Here is a 22,560-nt window from a genome sequence, read left to right as displayed (position 1 = left end):
GCGTCTGGTCCACAAGGTATGGAAATAAAAAATTTAAAAATAAAAAATAAAACGTTTACAAGTGTTTTTGATATAGATGTACATAATAAACTTTGATAAGTATGTTTTAACTTAAATAGGGATGTTATAATTGTGGGGTCTGCGTTCGTGCCTGGCCTCCATAGAATGGAAATAGGCACAAACTTTAATAAAGACTTTTCATATCTATCTGCGTAAGTATACTTTGATAATTATGTTTCAGTTTGAAGAAATATGGTATAATAAAATTATGGGGTGTTTGTTTGTGCCTGACCTCCATAGAATGGAAATATGTCACAAAGTTTAACAAGGTTTTTTAATATAGATCCACAGAATATTGTGATAAGTGTTTCAGTATGAACAGGTATGGTATAATAAATTATGGGGTTTATCTATTTTATTTTTACTTTCATCATATTTTGCTTTGGTTTTGATACCTCCAAGTTCGAAGCTATCTCTTTACAACCCTTCCTTTTAATAACCTATCATACTTTCATAAATCAGTCCATTTTCTGTAGGCTGTTTTTGAACCCAGTCAACGACGGGTACTCTTGCTAGTATTACATAAAAAAGAGTTTACTGTGGAATTTCCACAGGTCCCGCTAGTTTCTATTATTTCCTTGAAAAATCCTTGAAAATATGGAAAATCTCTTGAAAAGGCCTTGGAAATCGTATCTAGTAAAAATTTGTATTGCAATATTAAAAATAAAATCGAAATAAATACTATTAAATTATTTTTTAAGTATTAATAAAAATATCATTAAACTATTTTTTAAATATTGAAAATAAAATCGAAATACATTGTTCTGAAATTATATGGTATTATTGTGAATACAACAGTTATGTTCCTTTATCACCAAACTATCTTATGTTTTCCATATAATGACAAGTAGTTTTGTGACAAAGGGACGTAACTCTTATATCCACAATACCAGAAATTCAAAATTTAAAAGTAAAATGAACACAGCATAGACCAATCTACAATGGGGAAAATAACATTTAATCATGCTTAGTTGACGAAATATAAGTGGGTCTGGGAATGTAAATATGATTATCGACAGGCATATTGTTTTGTTTGTAAATGAAACTGACTTTTCCTGTTTTTAATTATTAAGTTTTTGTTTATTATATAATTGTTTATAGATCAAATTTTGTTTTGAAAACTTGAATTTTTTCTGAAAGCCCTTGAAAAGGGGGTCCTGGATATGGCCTAAAACTATATCCGATGGTGAGGCCTCACCTTGCAGGCTTTGGGGAGTGTGGAGCCACCCTTTAATTACCATTGCTCCCAGGTCCACTCTGACCCGGAGTTGTAGTACCTGTTATGGTCCTAACTATGGGTTAAATAGAATCTGATGTAAAAAAAATATACTCCATTAAAAATCGTTCCTCAAAATAACTAGATTCGGCATTAAATAACCTGAAAAAGGTTGATATGCTGTAAAACAAAAACAACCAACCAACCTTGAAAAGGGACATTGAAAATCTCTTAGTCTGTTGGCCTGTTCCACTTTTGCTGAGAAACTATTGTAGTTCTAATTATGTTATGTAAAAAGGGACAGACCCCAGTAATTAAAAGAACAAACTAGATAAGACAATCATATTGTAGTCAGCTAGAAAGCAGGAAAACAGAAGACAGTTCACAGGTGTGCAGTTCTAAGAAAGAAGCTTTGTTCATGGCATCTACGTTTAGGTTTAGGCACAGATAAAGAGTGGGGGGAATTATTGATAGTGTTTTCAGCTAGACGAGTGTTTCTTGTGAAGTTATTAACACTAACAAATTATTTTTGTAAGACATAATAATTTTGAACTTTCATTTAATCGAGACTTCTATTTTGGAATCATTCCATGATCTATTTTTAAAGTTAATTTAGCACAATATCTGTTTATTTTAAGACTAACAAGCCACCCAGCGTTGCTCGGTCGTAAAATACGCATAAATATTATATTTTAATTAATACAGAAACTGCGACATGCGCATGCGAACAGGTCTTTTTGTTCTAAACCATTCACTTCTTGTAAGTAAAAAAATAATACTTGAGTTGAGATCGAAACCCAAACCTTGTGCCTAATTTGATTTGGTGGGGAAGCAAATAAATACATTAAATCCATTTTTTTTGTTTTTAGATGTTCTGTTACATGGAAGGGGACAGATCCCAGTAATAAAAAGAACAAAATAGATAAGTTTGAAAACGTTAGAATTATTTGGAAAAGGTTAGAATCGAACTCAGTAAGAAAATTTTAAAAAGAATGCATATCGAAATCCTAGGAATGTAGAAGGATTGTCATCGTTTTTGGAAGTAACTAAATATCATTTATGTCAAAGTTAGATATGAACAATGTACTTTAGAAATAATGATGAAATAATTAGGTTATAAATGAAACAATTCATTTAGGAATTTCTTTGTTAGCAGAGGTGTGTGGATGTATGTGCAAGGCACACGTGTAATTTAAAACGTGAGGGAGTCGCATTGTTTGGCCATGCCTCTGACGTTATAAAGAAGGGAGAATTCCAATATATCAAAATGGGTTTGAGTCAGTTGAGAAGACAGTCTGAACTGATACCCTTAGATGTGAAGGTAGAAGAGGAGATCATGTAGTCATACAAACTTGAATTCCTGATTCATCACTCAGTCAGCTGGATGAATAAAGAATCCATATTTTGTAAAGTGTTTGTCTTCGTGTCTTCATTACATGTATTTTGTCTGTCATCTTAAAAGGAGTGTCTGTCCGATTGCCATCATCATAAAGAAGTATCTCCCCTCTGATGACATAAAAGTCTGTATAAATGTCTCTCCCATCCGTATCAATAATAATAATAATGAACAAATAAGAATTGTCATCGTTGTCGCTGTGTAACAGTGTCACATAAATATCTCAGTCACTTGTTATGAATGTATCCCTGCCATCTGTCATTTTGGTATAAATACAATATACAGTCTTGATACATATATACATACACACACTGATATACGGCTCTCAATATGAACCCACTCTATACTCTGCTATATATGTACAAACAATATAAACACCTGATATAAATGCCCTGAAATATATATACACACCACTATTTATAACTGAAGAAAAATACAACAAACACCTACAAAGTTGGTATTTTAATCATTGGTGTAACTTCGGTTGTATAATATGTAAAATTAAAAAGAAAAAATTCATTATGTGGGGGTTAAATGGTTGTATTATTTAATCTTATCAAGATGTACACACATCTTTTAATGTTATTTTCTTTTTACAGAGTTATTTCCCTTGTGCTTACTCTGGTTATGTTTGTGTGTGTGTGTGTGTGTGTTCAGAGAGGAATGGGTGAAAAAGAAACAGAGGAGGGGGTAGGGAAAAGAGATAGAAATTGTGTTATACTTTTGCCCCTGGCAATGCCAGATAGCCTTGCTATACAGCATAAATAACAATCTGAATTAGGTATGACTCCGTTGCTACCTTTGCAGGATGTTCTCACGGTTAATTTATTTAGACGTGCAGTTTTTTTTTGTTAGTTTTTTTCCTCATATTCTGTCGATCTCACAAAATTATCATCCGATAATAGCTGTACTTTTTATTTTATTTTTTTAAACCTGATTTGAATTTAATTTCCGATTTCTACTTCACTCTCTATTTCATTATATCTTTTGCTTATCTCCTCTCTTTCTTTCTCTCTCTTTCTCTCTCTCTGTATTTAATTGTCAAACTTGATTGTCTTCTTTCTCATTTTTCTCTCTATTTTTTCCTCTTATTCTCTCTCTTAATCTCAGTTTCTCTCTCTTTTTTCATCTCATTCTCTGTCTCACTCTCTTTATCCCGGTCTCTCTCTCTCTCTCTTTATTTCAGTCTCTCTCTCTCACAGTCTCTCTCTTTTTCTCTCGGTCTCCCCCTCTCTCTTTTTATCTTTCATTCTTTCTCTTTTTCTTCCCTACTCTTTCTCTCTCTTGCTCTCTCTAATGCTTTATTTCTTTCTATTTCATTGTCTCTCTCATTCGCGCACTCACTCTCTCTCTCTTTATTTCAGTCTCTCTCTCATAGTCTCTCTCTTTTTCTCTCAGTCTCTCTCTTTTCCTCTCGGTCTTCCCCTCTCTCTTTTTATCTTTCATTCTTTCTCTTTTTCTTCCCTACTCTTTCTCTCTCTTGCTCTCTCCAATGCTTTATTTCTTTCTATTTCATTGTCTCTCTCATTCGCGCACTCACTCTCATTTGATCTTTTTCTATTGCTCTCTCTTTCTCTCTTTTACTAACTTGCTCTTTCTCATCTGCTCTTTCTCATTCTCTCTGTTGTGTCTACACTCTCCTTTCCTCTCCATTTTTCTGTCATATATATTATATATATATATATATATATATATATATATATATATATATATAGCCACCTCTTCCCACTTTCATATTTTTTCTGTCCTGCCAGCTTAGTTTATTTTCTCATCATTTAAATTTGGGAAAAGGTCAAACAATGTCACACTTTATCATGTCTGGTTATCTGTGTTAATAGGTTATCTAAACAAATACTGCCCCCCCTCTCTTCCTCGAACAGTCAAAAATAATCTACATTATATTTCTCATTGTTTGTCAGTCCAAACCACTTTTTCTCTGAAACTATTGGGTTGATCTGACTGAAATTTTGTATGAACATTTGTTACTATAAGGTGCAGAGGACTAAGTATTATGGTACATGTTTGATGCACAGTTAAGCTTTAACAGAGAGTAGTACTTTTAGCACCATTCGCACATGCATCGAGTATTGTTGCCACATCTGGGCTGGTGCACCTACCACTAGCCTCTCCCTCTTAGATAGGGTCCGAAAAAGAGTTTTCAATTTAATAGGTCCCACTTTGTCTACTAAGCTCCAACCCCTGCATCATCACCACTATGTTGCAGTTCTGTGCCTATTTGACAAATATTTTAATGGAATGTGCTCTGATGAACTCGTTGCACTTGTGTCCCCTCAACATGCATATCCCCAACAAACCTACTTGGCAACAGAATCTCACCCCTTTACTGTTGTCGTCCCTAAAAGCTTTCAACTCAACATGCATATCCCCAACAAACCTACTTGGCAACAGAATCTCACCCCTTTACTGTTGTCGTCCCTAAAAGCTTTCAACTCTAATAGTTTCTTCCCTCGAACAGCTAGACTTTGGAATTCCCTTCCTGCTACCTGCTTTCCTGACTGTATTGATATGCAGAAGTTTAAATGTAATGTAAACCAAAATCTTGTTAATCTTTCCTAGACATGCTCCCAAATAGTACCCTCTTACGTCCAAATGGCAATATACCTTGAGTGAATGTCAGTAAAAAGAAAAGAAAAAAAGATTTATCTTTTTAACTTGCACACATATATATATATATATATATATATATATATATATATATATATATATATATATAAATACGAAAATGTATGTATGTTTGCATGTGTGTTTGCTTTTTCTGTTTGTCTACAAAAGGCTTTTTTCAGAGAAGCGGTCGGTCGCTTAATAACTTTTTAAAACTTTTTATATCACATATAAATCGTAATATCTCACAGTTAATAATGGAGCTCACCTGTCTATTTAATTTGCTCGATTTCGGGAAGATAAATATTCAACATTTGTCGCTCGCTGCATGTGGGTTAGTCTTTTTCCTATAATATCTTGGGAAGCGTTCCCACATAAAATGATACTATCCCGCAGTCAAATGTGACCTCATTAACTCCTTAAAACGGGCACCTGCCAAATCCAAGTAATTAAATAAATTCAAACGTGTTTCCATTAGCATCTTGCGGTGGGGCAATTGTTAACGTTGCACGTTTTTTTTTTTTTTTTCACACTTTGATTTACAACTTTGCCTCAATGGTTCGGGTTCGATCCTTACCTACCAAAACATTTTTTTTAAACCCCCCCCCCCCAGTTTCCACACACACCTCCAAACATCCGGGCAACGCCGGGTACCCCTCGCTAGTATATATATAAAAGGCAAATGCGGCACGTGCATTTTTGTATGTCCAACAAGGGCTTTTTTCGCCGGGATTCTGGGGGGGAGGGTGGATACTATGTCTTAGAACTGTTTATATACCCTCTATATAATAATATTTAGGATTTGCGAACGTGCGTTGCATTTAGATTTATTTACGTCGACTTTTACACAATTCTTGCTATTTCAGCCCCACTTGTATTGATTCAGCTTTTTTGCATAAATGCGAAACTGATGTGCAACTAAAGTGCAGTGCTTGGCCTACAGGGCCGGGAGCGTCCAGAAAGCAATGGACGTTTGGTCAATGTCAGTGAAAACAGTCATATCAGACAATTGCTTTCATTCGGACACTCCTCTAATAAAGTGGGAGCTGGTTTTCCTCAACACAGGGAAACAAAACCAGACAAAGTTGGGTAAAAAACAAACCGAAAAGAACTATGCCGCAGTTAAAATCAAGTGCGGAATTAAATTTCCTTTGACCTAATTAAATTTGCCGCACATCCTGCTACTTGTGCGTTTAAAACGTTAAATTGAAATTCGTTTCAGTTACTTCCTTTCGTGAGCGAGCGGTAACTTATCAAGTTTTTCACCTCAACATTCCGGGTTCGATCCTACCTACCTACCAAAACTTTTTATTTTTATGTTACTTTTTCTTCTTTTTACATCATCTTCGTTTTTTTTTTTTTTTTTTTTTCCGATGTTTTAAAAGAAGTTTAACATGGGGGTCGGATCCCCCCCCCTTAACACACACACCTACAAAAAACCTTTTGCTGGATTTTTTTTTTTTTTGTTTTTGTTCATTTTTTTAACATTTGTTTTTGAGCCTATCTTCCTACCAAAACTTTTTTTTTTATCTACCCCCCCCCCCACCTCCCCTAACACACACACTTACAAACACCCAGGCAATGCTGGGTACCCAGGCTAGAATATATATATATATAATTTATAAAACTCATTGTGTGTGTGTATTTGTCTAAATTTTTTTTCAAACTGCATCTCTGAGATGCAAAGTTGCAGAGCAGTGCAAAGCAAGTCAAATTATTGCATTTTTTGTGGGCCATTCTCTTTTGGGTCTTTAGCCAGTAAAAACAGCCAAAAAGGTCAAAATTAAAAATAATTGGAACTTGGTAGGCGTAAGTCGACTAAAGTGCTCTTGCATGCATGTGCAAATACATATATACGTTAAAGTTGATTCTTTCTTTGGGTATTTCTTATCCATCTGATGATAGCTCAAACGGTAACAACTAAGACTAGAGTGTTCAATGTTTTGGTTTCAATTTTAGCTGATGGCACCCAAGTCTTATTTTTTCCATTTTAAAAATCAGTGTTATATATAGGGTACAATATAATAATCAATAGAGTTGGCTCTATAGTAATAAATACAGTATATTATATATATATATATTATATATATATATATATAAATTTAAAGGAGATTAGAATAATAGTCTAAAGAGCTAAGTGTATTTTAATGTAATAGTGAAATTACTAGTTTAATTAAAATACAGGAAATGCTCGTTGTAATTTAGATATATAATAAGCTCGATAGTTAAATGTCCTAGAGCTAATTCAATATTAAGTAATGTGATTTATAATTTAAAAATTTTAAAAATTTTTTAAATTTAAAAATCAAAATTTAATTAAATTAAAAATCAGTTTCATAAGAAGGAACAACAACAAAGTCAATTATCTGTACGATCGTTTCGGAAATCCGTGCTTTTTATTTGTGGTATACATGAAGTCACGTAGAAAAAACTATGCAAAAAAACTATGTATAATTGTTCTACGTGACTTCATGTATACCACAAATAAAAAGCACGGATTTCCGAAACGATCGTACAGATAATTGACTTTGTTGTTGTTCCTTCTTATGAAACTGATTTTTAATTTAATTAAATTTTGATTTTTAAATTTAAAAAATTTTTTAAAGTTTTAAATTATAAATCACATTACTTAATATATATATATATATATATATATATATATATATATATATTTATGTATGTATATATTGCTAAAAATACAGGGCATAGGATTAAAGTAAATAATTTAATCAAACATTTAAAAATGATTAAAATGGCACAGGAAAGGTTTGTGAATAGCAATCGAGATAGATTCCAAAATTTGAAAATGATTTCTGGAATCTGCTTTATTTAGGACCTTAAACCACTGTATTTTATACTTACTCACACATTTTCAATGAAATGCTGTCCAATAGCAGATTCCAAATTCACAGAGGAAGGGGGATTCAAGGATCCTACCCTTTTTTTGTCTAGATGGAATGTGCTGGTTTATACAGGTCTGCAAATGCAAGGAAGTATACCCCACATAATCAGCATCACACTGGCATTTAAACTGAGATAAACAACTTTTCTTGGGAAAAGAAGGAAGAGAAAAATTTTGGAATCTGTCTCTATTGCAAAACTTCTTTGTGCTAGCAGAAGGAATGCGTAAAGGCATTAAATTTCTTTGTGGAACTTCGCTTCCCCCTTCCCTCATTTTAATTGTTTTTAAATATTGATGACAGCTTTCTGTCTAATAAGACAATAGCGTTCAGCATTTAGTCTTGTGCACTGCAGCATCTGCAGTGGCTATACTGTTCGACAATGACATTGGCTCTGCAGATGCAGGCCTGGGCAGTTGATAAGGAGACCTTTTTTTTTTTTTTTTTTTTTTTTTTTTAAATACATTTTCACCCCCCAAAAAGGCAAATTGCCACTTTGGTGTAGGGGGCTACTATCAGGAGCAACAACTATCAGGATACTATGCAGGGATTTGGGCAGCAAGATGTCGGTTCACGTTACACTTGAACTTCTGCACGTCAGTACTGTTGGCGAAGCAGGGACCCGGAATGGAATTCCAAAGTCTGGCGATTCTGGAGAAGAAACTATTGGAGTAGAAAGATTTTTTACATCTAGGGATCTCTACAGTGTGGGGGTGGGATTTAGCAGCCTGTCGGGTTTGTCGAGGGTGCTCACGTCGTGGGGGCACAAGTGCTTGCAGTTCATCAGAACATTCACCACTAAAATACTTGTAGAACAGGCAAAGGTATGCAACATTTCGTTGATGGAACAGAGGCTGAAGCTTAGATGCCAGTTCAGGGCCTATCAGGTTTGCGACTCTCTTTTGAACCCTATCAAAGAGTGAGAGACTAGCAGCAGATGCACCAGCCCAAATGTGACAAGAATACTCCATACATGGGTGAATGGTTGCCTTATAGAGGTACAGGATACTTTCAGGTGTTAGTAGTTGTCTAACACGGTAGAGAGAGCCCACCTTTCTTGCAGCGGCCCTGACAATGCTTTCGATGTAATTGTTCCAACTCATGTTTTCTGTGAACGTTAGGCCAAGGAGTTTGAAAGATGTACTCTCAGATAAAGAGTCGTTGGCCATTGCTATAGGTGGTAGAGAGGGTTTTTTGTAATTATTGAATGAAATTAGTTTAGTCTTGGCAGCATTGAATGTGACCATCCATTTTTGTCCCCATTCCACTACAGATTGGAGGTCTTCCTCTAGTGTTTCTGCCTTTCTTTAGATATGTGTTCATTCGTCTTCCTGTCGTGCCTGTTATAGTGTAGTGTCATCAGCATATATACCCATCTTGGAGGCAATTTTGTTGGGGAGGTAATTTATGAATATCAGGAACAATAGAGGTCGAAGGATAGACCCCTGGGGCACTCCCGCAGCTTTACCCAGTTACCAGGGTGCCCCTTTGAACGCTACAGGACGGAAAGGCAAGCCAATATGTGTTGGAGCCAGCACAGCTGCAAGAGTTATCAGAAAGATGTATCGGGACTCCAAACTGGATTTTTTGTTGGGATTTACTCCCTTAGCCTTTACCTTTTCCAAGACCTCCACAAGACAGTGGAGCTATTTGCCTCTTGCTGGTGAAAATTGGAAAATATTTCCAATTTTGACGAAAAATAATGGAGATCCTCATTGTAGTTATAATTATATCAAAATGAAGTCGGGTGAAAGAAACGCGAATTCCATAACGATGAAATTATAGAAAATAATTCCAATTTTGACAAAAATAATGGAGATCCACGTTTTTAAACAAATGTTTAATTAAATTATGTTAATTAGTTCTGGAACTTCAATTTTCCACAGTGCTCTTCATCAATATTATTTTCAATTATTCCATTGATTTCTGATTTTATATATATATATATATATATATATATATATATATATATATATATGTATTTTTTTAACAATCAATTTTAATACCTTTTAAATGGTATTTTATTGATAATTGTACCAATATTGACTTCGGTTTAGCTCGATGAGAATTCAGAGCAATATAATTTATATAATCGGAAAAACAACACCTTTTATTTATTAGTACACAATTTTTGTTTTTATTATATTTTAAGACATGTTATTATATATATATATATATTTTTTTTTTCTCCTTAGTCTGACAGCTGTTTCGAAGGGTAAAAGACAAACGGTTGTTTTAATTATAGCATACCGAATCTTCATTATTTACCGTTCTCTTCACCATATATATATATATATATATATATATATATATATATATATATATGGTGACCCCCAAAAAACGGGCCCCAACTCTAATTAGGCCCCGTTTCTTAGTGTTTTGTCCGAATTAAATGAAACTTTGAGCATAACTAGTTTATCATATTCAAAACATCACATCAAAACACTAGGGTCTTTGGCCTTTTTTTCTCCATTCTACATCCATTTAGCTCCGTGCATTTCTTGAGGCGTAGTACGAAGTTGTCCTTAACGTTCTTACAGACCGAATTAGTAATGGTTCTCATCTCCTCCTTGATGGCTTCCTTGAGTTTGTGATGGTTCTGGGTTTCCCTGCGTAGACTCTGTCCTTAAGATAGCCCCAAAGAAAAAAATCTGGGAGGCTTAGGTCCGGGCTATGGGGTGCCCACTCAAAATCAGTCTTGAAACTGATCACTCAGCTTCTGAAATTCTCTTTCAGCCAATCTCGGGATAGGTTTGAGGTGTGAGAACTTGCTCCGTCTTGCTGGAACCAGAACTTGCTCATGAGCGACGGGTAGATCGTCTGGAGCTCACTCTTGAAGGTTTTGAGGAGCTCCACATACCGCTCCTTGGTGACTGTCACTGCTGCGCCAGATTCTTTGATGAAAATTGGTCCAATGATGCTTCTAGCCGAGATTGCAGCCCACACCGTGCACTTAGGAGAGTGCAGGGGCTTAGTGGCTACTTCATTGGGTCTGGAGGAACCCCTCAAAAGACATTTGTCTTGGAGTTCGCCTTTCCATCAAGATGGAAGTAGGCTTCATCTGAGGTCCAAAGGAGGTTAAGGAAACTTGGTGTCTCCTTGATCTTCTCGACTGCCATAGCCCTCCTCTGCTTCTTGGTCAATGTCAGTGAAAACAGTCATATCAGACATATCAGGACATACCGATGGACTGACTTCGCTTACGCACAGAGCATTTCGGACTCTGCTGGAGAGACTCTCTCACTCTTTCGACCAGCTCGGCTGTTCGCTTCTTGAGACGTCCCGAGTGGCTTGGATGGTTCTCTCTGGCAGCGTTGAGGTTCTCCACGGTCCATCCAGTTCTGACTTCTGCTTTTGGATGGAGCCTTTTCACATTCGAACTGACGCATGAAACTGTCCAGGGTTTTCTTAAACAAGCCTGTCTTGTAGTAAAATTTAACACAGTGTATTCTTTGTCCCAGCTCCCACTGGGGTCTTGGTGTACTCACGGTCGTTGATTCTGCCATGTCCTGTAAAATAAGGGCAATCGGTGAATAAATAATGGAGATATCACATAAAGTGTACACCGGGGCACTTTTTTTTTTTTTTTTGGCGGACAAACTTATCTTTAGTTAACCTTTGACAACTACTAGCCAAAAAGGAAAGTTACTAGCCAAACCAACATGATTTTTAGAATATGGTATCTTCGTTCTGTGACGAGTATGTACATAAGAGATTTTCCTGTGTTTTTTTTTTTTTAAATAAGTGAAATTCAAAATATGCAACCAATTTTATGTTTATACTTGAAGGCATAAGCATTCTAATTTCTTCAGATATTTTTTTATTGTTTAAAAAAAAAAGAGTATATATTGTTCTATATTTTGTTATTTCAAGTATTAAATTGTGTTATTTTGTTCATAATCAAGTTTTAATAAGATTGCTCTTTAACTTGTGTTCAGTTGTTTATTTCCTTTGTTCCATTTAATCTTTAAGAAAACTTTTCGTAAAAATTTAATTGCAAATCATACATTACTTTTAAAGTATTATACATATTTATGTCTCTGTTGTTTCCGTTTTTTATATTATGGTTTTTAATATCAATATATATATATATGCATACATACATACACTAGCAGACTGTCCGGCATTATCCAGTTAAAATATGCTTAAATATGATATTTTAATTTATGCATATTTCGTATTTATTATAGCAATATTCGCTACTATATGATCTAAGGACTTTAAAAATTAATGCAGTTTAGCATATAAATGTATATTTGTGCATACATAGAGGCACATTTTTTAAGTAGACTTATGCCTGCCAAGTTCCAATTTTTCAACTTTTACCCTTTAGCAGCTATTATTAAAAAGAAATACAATCGCCAAAAAATAAGTGTTTCATTATTTCTAGTCGCCACTTTGAAAAATCACTCACAAATGCGACTGTTTCACTTGCAATGTAGAGCCCTGTTAACCCTTATATTTTTTAAACAGCCTTCGTTAAAAAAAAAAAAAGAGTATATATTGTTCTATTAAACTTTTATTGTTTAAATAATTTAACTTTGTTCATTTTATTAAAAAAAGTTGAAAAGATATTTTTCACTCAGTAGTGAGCTTTGGAAGATTGCCAGTGAAAGAAATGCAATTGCCAGAAGATAAGCGTTTCATTATTTCTAGTCACCACTTTAAAAAATCACTCGCAAATGCGACTGTTTCACTTGCAATGTAGAGCCCTGTTAACCCTTATCCTCGAGTGGGCTTCAGGGTTGATAGGTGGTCTCTCAAGTAAAAAAACAAAACAACAAACTCAATCATGTTCTGCAAAACTAAAAACAAAAGCTATTCTTCTACAAAACGATCAAACCAAACATGAATAAATATTTGACGATTATAAATAACGTGAAATATAAAATCATTTTACTATCAGGTCGACAAGAAAGTTATTTCGGTTTTTAACTTTTAAATTCAGATGAACATATCTCGGCTCAAACAAATCTAATTTCTTCAGATATTTTTTAAACAGCCTTTATTAAAAAAAAAAAGAGTATATTGTTCTATTAAACTTTTATTGTTTAAATAATTTAACTTTGTTCGTTTTATTAAAAAAAAAAAAACAAAGTTGAAAAGATATTTTTCACTCAGTAGTGAGCTTTGGAAGATTGTCAGTGAAAGAAATACAATCGCCAAAAGATAAGCGTTTCATTATTTCTAGTCGCCACTTTGAAAAATCACTCGCAAATGCGACTGTTTCACTCGCAATGTAGAGCCCTGACATACCTGCATACAAATTCCTGTTTTTAAAGACGTTTTTCTTTTTCCTTTCTAGAGCACATTCAATGGTCGTTTAAAGCACTTCTTGGATGTTATCGATCCGAGAACGTTACTTGTTGGGGAAAAAAAACTTCAGTCTTCCATAAAACTACTCAACGATTTTAAAAATGGTACGCTTCCCCCAGGAATCACCAACAAAGAATTATGGGAAGCTAAAAAAATAAAACAGGTAAGTGTTTTCACTTCCGTTATATACCCCCACTCCAGACATATACACATCATTTTTTTCCTCCATATTGAGGAACATTTGAAAAATTTCAAAACCTGATAAAATTCCATAAAAGGCTTCATTTCTGAACAAATCTAATGCTAATTTTGGATTCCTCGTATCAAAAAATTTACCCAAGTAGAAATTTCCGGGTCATATTATGTTTCAAACTGAAAATATTCAAGAAAATGTAACTCTGTTTTATTTGGATTCTCATCGTGAGTGTCATTTTCACATTTTGGTCGGTGTAACTTTTGACCTTTTTGAAGTGTATCTTGTCAAACTCAGGAATTTCAAACGGAACCTTTTATTTACTTCACTGACTGGATAGAGGTCCTAAGTAATTCGCAATTGTATTTTTCGGTCACCCACACTTAAATTAAACCTTCAACCTTCAAGAGAATATCACTTTTACAATTGATTTTTCCAAGTACTCTAACCACTGCGCCATAAGTCCTTGGAGACAATTCTTGTACAACTTTTGGAAGCCTTAAACCTATTTTTATTTCTAGTTGTAAATATCAGTATTTATGCAAAACGGAAAATGCTAAATACTCTAAATCGGCAACTACTTGCAGTTACTTGCTAAAAGTTTGAGGATTTTAAAAAAAATTTTATGATGTTCGTCTGTAACATAGTGTGAATGGCTATAGGCAAATACCGAGCCATGAGTGAAATGGTAAGGAAGAAGAAGACTATAAAAAGGAGAGCATGTTCAAGAAGATGATTTTTTTTTTTTTTTTTAATTTCCTTCCTTTGAAGATTGTAATGCTGGGTATGGGGAAGCCAGACCAGCTGCCAACATTGCCCTGCTTTTTATTGAAACCAACCGAGAGCTCTTTTTAGTATCCTCGCTGCTTCCTTAAGTGCAATTGTCTGGATCTCTTTTGCACTTGGTTCACCAGGAATATCAATTAGGTAGGACTTCAAGTTCTTCTTCATAAGCCCTGTGACACCTATAATAACTGGTATGATTGATATCTCTCTAAGATTCCAGTTTCTTTTCATATCATACATGAGACCTTGATATTTGGTCTGTTTTTCCCCTTCAGTTCTGTTCAGATCTCCATTATTAAGGGCACTCACTTTAACCAAGGTTGCAACTCTCTAACTTATTCCATATAATTATGTCAGGTTTCACAGCAGCATTTTCAAGGTAGGTGGCTGTAGGGATTACATGGTCGTAATGTTTGGTCTGTTTCTCCCTTTCAGCTCTGTTCAGACCTCCATCATTAGGGACACTCACTTCAACCAAGGTTGCAGCTCTCTCTGACTAATTCCATATAACTATATCGGGTTTAGAAGCATGGATGATGTTCGAGGACACATTTGAGAAGAGGATCATGGGAAGGGCCATCACAATGGTAACGAGAGAATGAGGAAATAAATGTTGTTGCACAACAAAAAAGAGTTAAAGTTCTTTTCTATTCTTGGTCTGCTTTGCGACTGAGGCTACGTGTTGATTCCTGGACAACGTTACACATCTATGAGGACATGGGTTTCAAACTCCTAAATTTCTGCATGATTCGATATGGAATTACTCTGACTCCTTAATTTATTGAATCCTAAAAGTCTTCTCTCAGTATAACAGCTGATTACTGATCACTTTTGTGTGCCTTAGTTAATCACTTCCTCTCTTGTACTGGTTAACGGCTTTTTTTCTTATTTTACTTCTGCGATTGCTGAAGATCACCATTTCAAACTCCTAAATTCCTCAATGATTTGACCCAGATTTACCCATATATGTTATAAGGTAAGCTAATCTACTTATTTATTCGTAGATCTCCATAGGTATTCGTATTTTCCAATCTGTTCAGCTTTCATGATTTTAAGCAAAAGATTAATATTTATCCTGCCGGTATATTTTCAATCGGTAAGAAATAATAATTTTATCAGGCAATATTTTCATTCATCATTTTTCGACATCTGGAATATAAATTTCACCTGTCTGTTCAAATGTATGTATGTATGTTTGTATATCTGCCTAAAACTTTCGACAGAGGCAATAAATTTTCACGAGATCAGTATCGTTTTGAAGCTCGACCCTTTGGACGACGAATATAGAAAAATTGGCCAAAAAATATTAATTCCTTCACTCTCAACTAGGCACTTTTCTACAGGGAGGAGTCGCTTTTTTCGCCAATATTTTCGAAAATCATCCCCTTTTTTCGAATGACTAGCCTTAATTTAAACCTTCACCACTTCCAGTTTGACAATGAATGCAATGGCAATGACGTCTTATTTTATTTTATTTTTTTCATGTTCTTTTCCTCCTTTGTGGTACGAGTTTGAGCCTGCCTGCCTATTACCGCTTTTTTTTTGTTTTGCTTAACACATATCTCCAAACACCCGGGCAATGCCGGGTACCCAGGCTAGTATGTTTCTAAGATCATAAGCCTCTTCATTTATTTTTTAAAATGAAAAAAAAACAATGAAATCTCTCCCTGTTAATATTTAATTCGGCTAATCATGGGTTGATTTCTTCTTCATAGAATAAATATTAATAAATAAATGTTATATATGCTATAGAGTAAGCTGATCTACTTATTTCCGGAATAATCCAGAGACAACAAATATAATAACGTCTTACACAATGTGGTTAGTGATTTGCACCGTTCATTCATTTGGCCACTTGCGCCATCGCTCATAGTTGAAATTCCAACCTTGAGAGTCAGTCCAGCAAATAACTGATTGTATCTGGTGGACTATGCCATTTATTCTGGGTAGTCCCAGGCGGTCCCCCTTCTCAAAACTTGCTTCCTGTCTTTAAGTGAAGTAAGTTTATTGCTTGAGGCACCCTGACTGAAGAATGCTGATAGGGTTACCCAGGCAATTTTTAATAGACAACAAGAGTGTTCTTCTTTTAGGGATGTTAGCCTAAGTCCCCACCTTTTTGACCTTGTGTCACATCTTACTGCAATTGGAAGGAAATAAATACTATGATTTGTGACAGTTATGGTCCCTGAATCATGAAGTGTACTTCTTTTGTTTATACATTTTTATGAAAATTATACCATTAGGATTGTTTTGATTATTCCTAGCCTGCAATGCCACAACAATAGACAGGGTTATTGTTAAGTTCATGGTTAGAGTGGTGCAAAATTGAGTCATCCATCAATTGATGCAGAAACATTTACAAAGTTTGTGCACTATAATGTTTGCTCACTCATTGTGGCCAGAAGCTCCAATCCGAAGAGGCTAATGTCTCTCCCCAGAAGAGTCTTTTTTGTAATAAAAGGCCACCCAGCCCACCACTTGACCTCTGGGGACAACAGAAGCACTTTTAGCAAGTTCATCATGTTGGGGATACATGTACAGCCATTCCATGAACAAAGCTTCTTTCTTAGAACAGCACGCCAGTGGAACTCTGTTCCGTCTGCCTGTTTCCCACCTGACTACAACTTGGATGTCTTCAAATCCAACGTAAACAAATTCTTGATGAACCGCTCCCTTAAGTAGACACTTTATGAAATCTCAACACTAACGTACAACGTACTGTACATGCAATAACCCTTATCCCTGAGTGGCTTCCGGGCCTTGATAAGAGGTGACCTCCTTGTAAAAAAAAAAAAAATACATGGTCTCGCATTGGAATCAGTGTATCAAATTAAAAACGATGTTGATGAATTTTTATGCATTTAAATACAATGATGATATAATCAAACTAAGTCTAAAAATTGTTATTTTTATTAATTACAAATTAATTACCAGCGAGTTGGGGGGAGCAGCTTTACCCTTTTTTTATTTTTCTTAAACTTTTTCTTCTAGGGGATGGGACATCCAACCAGATGTCTGACATTTACCCCTATTTTAGTGAGTCCAACCAAGAGATCTTTTCAGGATTCTAGCCGCTCCTTTCAGTGCAATCGTTTGTATTTCACTTGCACTTGGTTCACCGGGTATGCTTGCTATGTACTTTTTAAAGTTCTTTTTCATAAGCCCAGTTGCTCCTATGATGACTGGTAGAATTGAAATGTCTTTTAATTTCCAATTTCGTTTCCTATCATAAATAAATCCTTGATACTTTGTTATCTTCGGTTATAAAATCAAATATGATATTTAAATTTGTCCAGATTTTATATATATTATTATAGTCGTGATTTCAAAAGTTAAAAAAAAAAAGAAAGGTTTTTGGGTGCCATCAGCTGGAATCGAAACTGAAATCAAAACTAGCATTCAAAGCTGGTGACGTTACCACTGTACCAACATGACATGCTGAACTGATTAAAAATTAAAAATAAACTAAGATTAATGAACAAAATGTGTACTGATTTTTTTTTTTTTTCAATTTTGACCCGTTTTTGACCCCTTAAAAACAATTTTAACCAGCTAAAGACCCATAACAGAACAGTCTGTAAAAAAATCTAATCATTTGACGCCCCTAGCGCCGCTGTTCGACTTTTAGTTTCAGAAGAGATAGATTTTGAAAACATGGAGACAGACAGACAGACAGTCTTTTATATATAAGATTATAGATAAAATGGTAGCTTCCTTCAGTTTTGGCAGACTATAGATACCCACTGTAAGGGTGCATGTGCGTGAGATTTTTGTGGCAAGAGTTGCACAATCTCTAACCGCACGTCTCCTGAGTCGGTGTTATTAAATATCAGTGCCAAGTGGAGGTTCAGGATGACCGAAAGCAATTCCAGCGGAGAAGCACATACAGCGCCTAAAATTCCCAAATGGTCACCCATCTGGTACTAACCAGGCTCAACGTTGCTTAATTTTGATGAGAATCGATATGTCAGTGTTATTATGTCATATATAGACAAAATAGTTAACCATGCACATGTGTTTCACTGTATCTACAGCTCATCAGCACAGCTGACTATACCCAGGCTTAATCTCGCATATATATATATATATATATATATATATATATATATATATATAGAGCAAGTAGTTAATAAAACATGTTAAAAAACACTTTGAAAAAGAGTTAAAAACATATTTAATCTGAAAAGGAAACGCTTAATAAGTGGATAGTTCTTAATCCGTGGAGTTTCAAAGAAATACTTTCCTTCTCATCAGAGGGTAGGAATTAGCAAAATGCGGGATCGGATTTTACATACAAACGTATTTGATGAAACTGCAAGTAAGTCAAAGATCTTACTTGATAACAAAAAGTGAAGCAGAGGGAATACGGTGGAGAAAAAGGTGATTTCACATGAATATATATATATATATATATATATATATAATAGTAAAATAATTTTCCAAGTTACAAATATCAAGTTTTCTTAGTTGGTCATTTATTACTTTTCAAAAGGTATCCATTACAATTATTGTTTTGTATTGTGACTAACAAATCCGCAAAATTATGTTATTGCTGCATTTTTAGTCACATACTCTTCAGATGTTTACCTTAAAAATCTTATAAAAGCACCATTTTGGACAACTTCGATGGTTCATGTAACTGATACAAAAAAACTGAGCAAAAAGAGTTAATTGGACTGAGGGGATGAAAGTATACAAGAGTTTGACGGAGAAAGGGTCGCTGACAACAGGGTCAATCATAGCTGAGATTCGGAACACGGATGATAGGCGAGCTAGGTCAGATATTGAGACCTACTAATGTAAAAACAGAGGTGTTTCTCTCGGCTGTAAAGAAATCCCACTCGTGTCTGGTATTAATCCATCTTTTTAAAGTCAGTAGGTCTGTACACATACAAATTAGTTGCTCCTACATGCAGATGAGTTGCTCACCCATGCAAACCAGTTGCTATCATGCGCAAATTTTTTTTCTCAGTTAATAAAAAGGCATTCACTGAGCTTGGACTTTTTTTCAAAATCAAAATTTATATTAAAGAAAGAAAAGATATTTTTCATTATAAAAACTTTATTCATGAAAATTTTTTTAATCAATTATGATTGCTATATACAAACCAAGTTTCAAGTAAATGATAAAACTTTATATATTTTTGATGGTTCTCACATTATGATAAATTCTTTATCAGGTCTGTTTATTAGAAAGTCGGAGATTACATTGACCGAAATGTGAAAATAACACTGAAGATCAGAGCTGTGGTTCAAATAATATAAATTATCAATCCTCATCTCAAAAATTCAGAAATATAATCTACTAGCGGGGGTGCCCGGCGTTGCCTGGGTTTTTGGAGGAGTAAAAGAAAAAAGAAGTTTTCGAAGGAAGGTAGGCTTGAACCTGAAGCCTTGAGGCTAAGGCGGAAAAATAGTCTGGCATGTTACCGCAACGCTAAACGAGCAGAGAACTGAGAACGGGTGAAATTAAATGTTTAAAAAAAACAGGTGGTTGAACGACAATGTGTGCTTTTCTAGGTAAAACATCACGCCAGATTAGGAGAGAAAATGTAAATCACATTTTGTGACATAAAAGTCGCTTTATTTATTTATTTTTTTTTACATAGGCCAAGAGGCCACTCGAGGATAAGGGTTAAAGAGTGTACAGAAGAAATTGGACAATATAGTAATCGTTAGTAATGGAAATTCGGTAAATTTGTTAACTTATATGGAACGGCTCATCAAAAACTTGTTTATGTTAGACCCGAAGACAACCATATTGTAGCCAGCTGAAAAGCAGGAAAACGGAAGACAATTCCACAGGCGTGCAGTTCTAGGAAAGAAGCTTTGCTCATGGAATCTACGTTTAGGTTTAGGCACAGATAAAGAGTGGGGGAAATTATTGATAGTGTTTTCAGCTAGACGAGTGTTTCTTGTGAAAGTTTGGCAAGTAGGGACCATAGATTGGAGCTCAGCCAAACACTTGCCATGAAAATAACGATAAAGTAGAGACAAACTCGCAACATCTCTTCTGTGAGAAAGAGGTTGCAGGGAAGAGAAAAGGACATACCCTACGAGGCTACGAAGTCTATTTTGAACTCTATCAAGGCAGGATAAGTTCTTTCTAGCAGCTCCTGCCCAAATGTGGCAACAGTACTCCATCCTAGGACGTACCTGGCTCTTATATAGAAAGAGAATTGCATCAGCAGTGAGATATCTATTGGATCGATAGAAGGATCCCACCATTTTTCCAGCGACCTTGGCAACGGATTTAATGTATGTGTTCCATTTAAGATCAGGAGTAAAGGTCAAGCCCAGAAGCTTGTCAAAACATGAGGCCTCCCCAAGACGAGAGCCATTCATTTCAATTGATGCCAGATGGGGATCAGAGCGTTGATGATGTAAAGATAAAAGCTTGGTTTTAGATGCATTAAAAGTAATAAGCCACCTCTTTCTCCATATAAAATGTTCTAAGAAACAGCGACCCCCTCGAGCGCCGCCCCCCCCCATATTTTCGCTTTCATATTATAGATTTTCATATAGGCTTCTAGCACCCCTATGATCAACTGATATCAATCATCTAGGAATAACAATTGTACCTAACACTTCATTTCAAAAGTACATTTTTTTTTTTTGTTTCACCCCCTAACAAGGCATATCGCCACTTGAACGTAAGGGGCTACTATTTGGGACGATGCCTAGGAAAGATTAACAAGATGTTGGTTTACATTACATTTAAACTTCTGTATATTAATACAGTCAGGGAAGCAAGTAGCAGGAAGGGAATTCCAAATTTAGCTCTTTTAGGGAAGAAACTATATGTCAGAGATATGTACTTTGAGGGGAGTACAAGTGGGGTGAGTTCATCAGAACACATTTCAATAAAAGGGATGCAACATATTACTGTGCAGCATGTTTTTATTTTCAAAAATATTTTTTTCTTTTGCAGGCAATCATCCATCCAGATACGGGTGACAAGGTGTTCATGCCTTTCAGGATGTCTGGTAAGAAATTTAAAAATCTTTCTTTTTTTTTTTTTAATTTTTAAATGAAAGTGTGGTGCGAAAAATATTTACATAATGTTATTCTGATTTCTGAATTTTCAATTCATGGTATTCTAGTTTTCCACTGACCAAAAACTACACGTTTCCTCTTAATACACCTCAACAACCAAAAAAAAAAAAAAACATGTATTTCCCCCTAAAGACATTTGCAGTTTTTGGCCACCAAACAGCCAAACTATCCATTTTTTTTTTTTTTTTTTTTTAAGCTACAAATAACGGTACTTGTACAGTTTAATCAAGACATTAAAAAATGAAAATATCAAAAAAAAAAAAAGTTTAAATTGTATGTATCCGTTATGGAATGAAGTCCTCTGAAAAAAAATTTTTACTTAATTTCATAAAGTAGTTTTTTTTTTTTTTTACACAGCGAAAAAACAATTTATTATGATACCGAGCAAAAGGTCCGATTTTTAGGAAAAAACCTAGTATTAAAGATGGGGAGGGAGTGTTGGCGCTTTAACTGGAGTTATCTCCCCATGGTGTTTCTAAAATTCAAACAAAAATTTACAAAAAAATTCAAGATGACGGCCTTCAATGCGTTCTCATAAAAACGTGTTTTTCCGCTGTAAAAATAAAACTACTCAATCAAATTAAGTGAAATTTTTTTTGGAGATCTTCAGTTTAAAACAGATACGTACAATATAACCTTTTTTCGATATTTTCATATTTTAATGTGTTGATTAAACTGTACAAGTACCTGAATAACAAATCAGATTTGTAATCTTTAGTGTGAATCAGTCTTACTGCATCTCGCTTTTCAATTTGAGGCTTTTAGCACGGATGCTTCTTTTTGTACTGTAGAGAGATTAGCTTTGCTCATCACAGGAAGTTATTCCAGACGAGACATGAAGTCACTTAATGTAAGAAACTAATTCTAATAATAAAAAGAGATGAAGGCAGAATCGTTTTAAAAGAAAAAAAACATCCAAGATGACTTTCTTGTAGACAGATCCAACTTTTTTGTTTTGATCTTTTGAAAAGGAGAGATTTTCTCTTGAAATATCAAAAGATTTCCACTATCCCAG

General features: G+C 34.8%; 1 protein-coding gene across 1 annotated transcript in view; it reads left to right on the top strand.

The window, feature by feature from the left end:
- Positions 1 to 22,560, top strand: part of LOC145266914 (sideroflexin-5-like) — a 124,567-nt gene that overhangs the window by 16,001 nt on the left and 86,006 nt on the right. The window contains exons 2-3 of the mRNA XM_080122707.1: positions 13,500 to 13,673; positions 21,421 to 21,475. Of these exons, the coding sequence (XP_079978833.1) occupies positions 13,500 to 13,673; positions 21,421 to 21,475 (229 nt within the window). The remainder of the gene's footprint in view (positions 1 to 13,499; positions 13,674 to 21,420; positions 21,476 to 22,560) is intronic.

This window comes from Euprymna scolopes, chromosome 42 (genome assembly GCF_053919585.1).
Source record: "Euprymna scolopes isolate OS-2025 chromosome 42, ASM5391958v1, whole genome shotgun sequence".
NCBI lineage: Eukaryota > Metazoa > Mollusca > Cephalopoda > Sepiida > Sepiolidae > Euprymna > Euprymna scolopes.
Note: the sequence above shows the minus strand (reverse complement) of the source record. Positions and strands in the feature narration are given on the sequence as shown.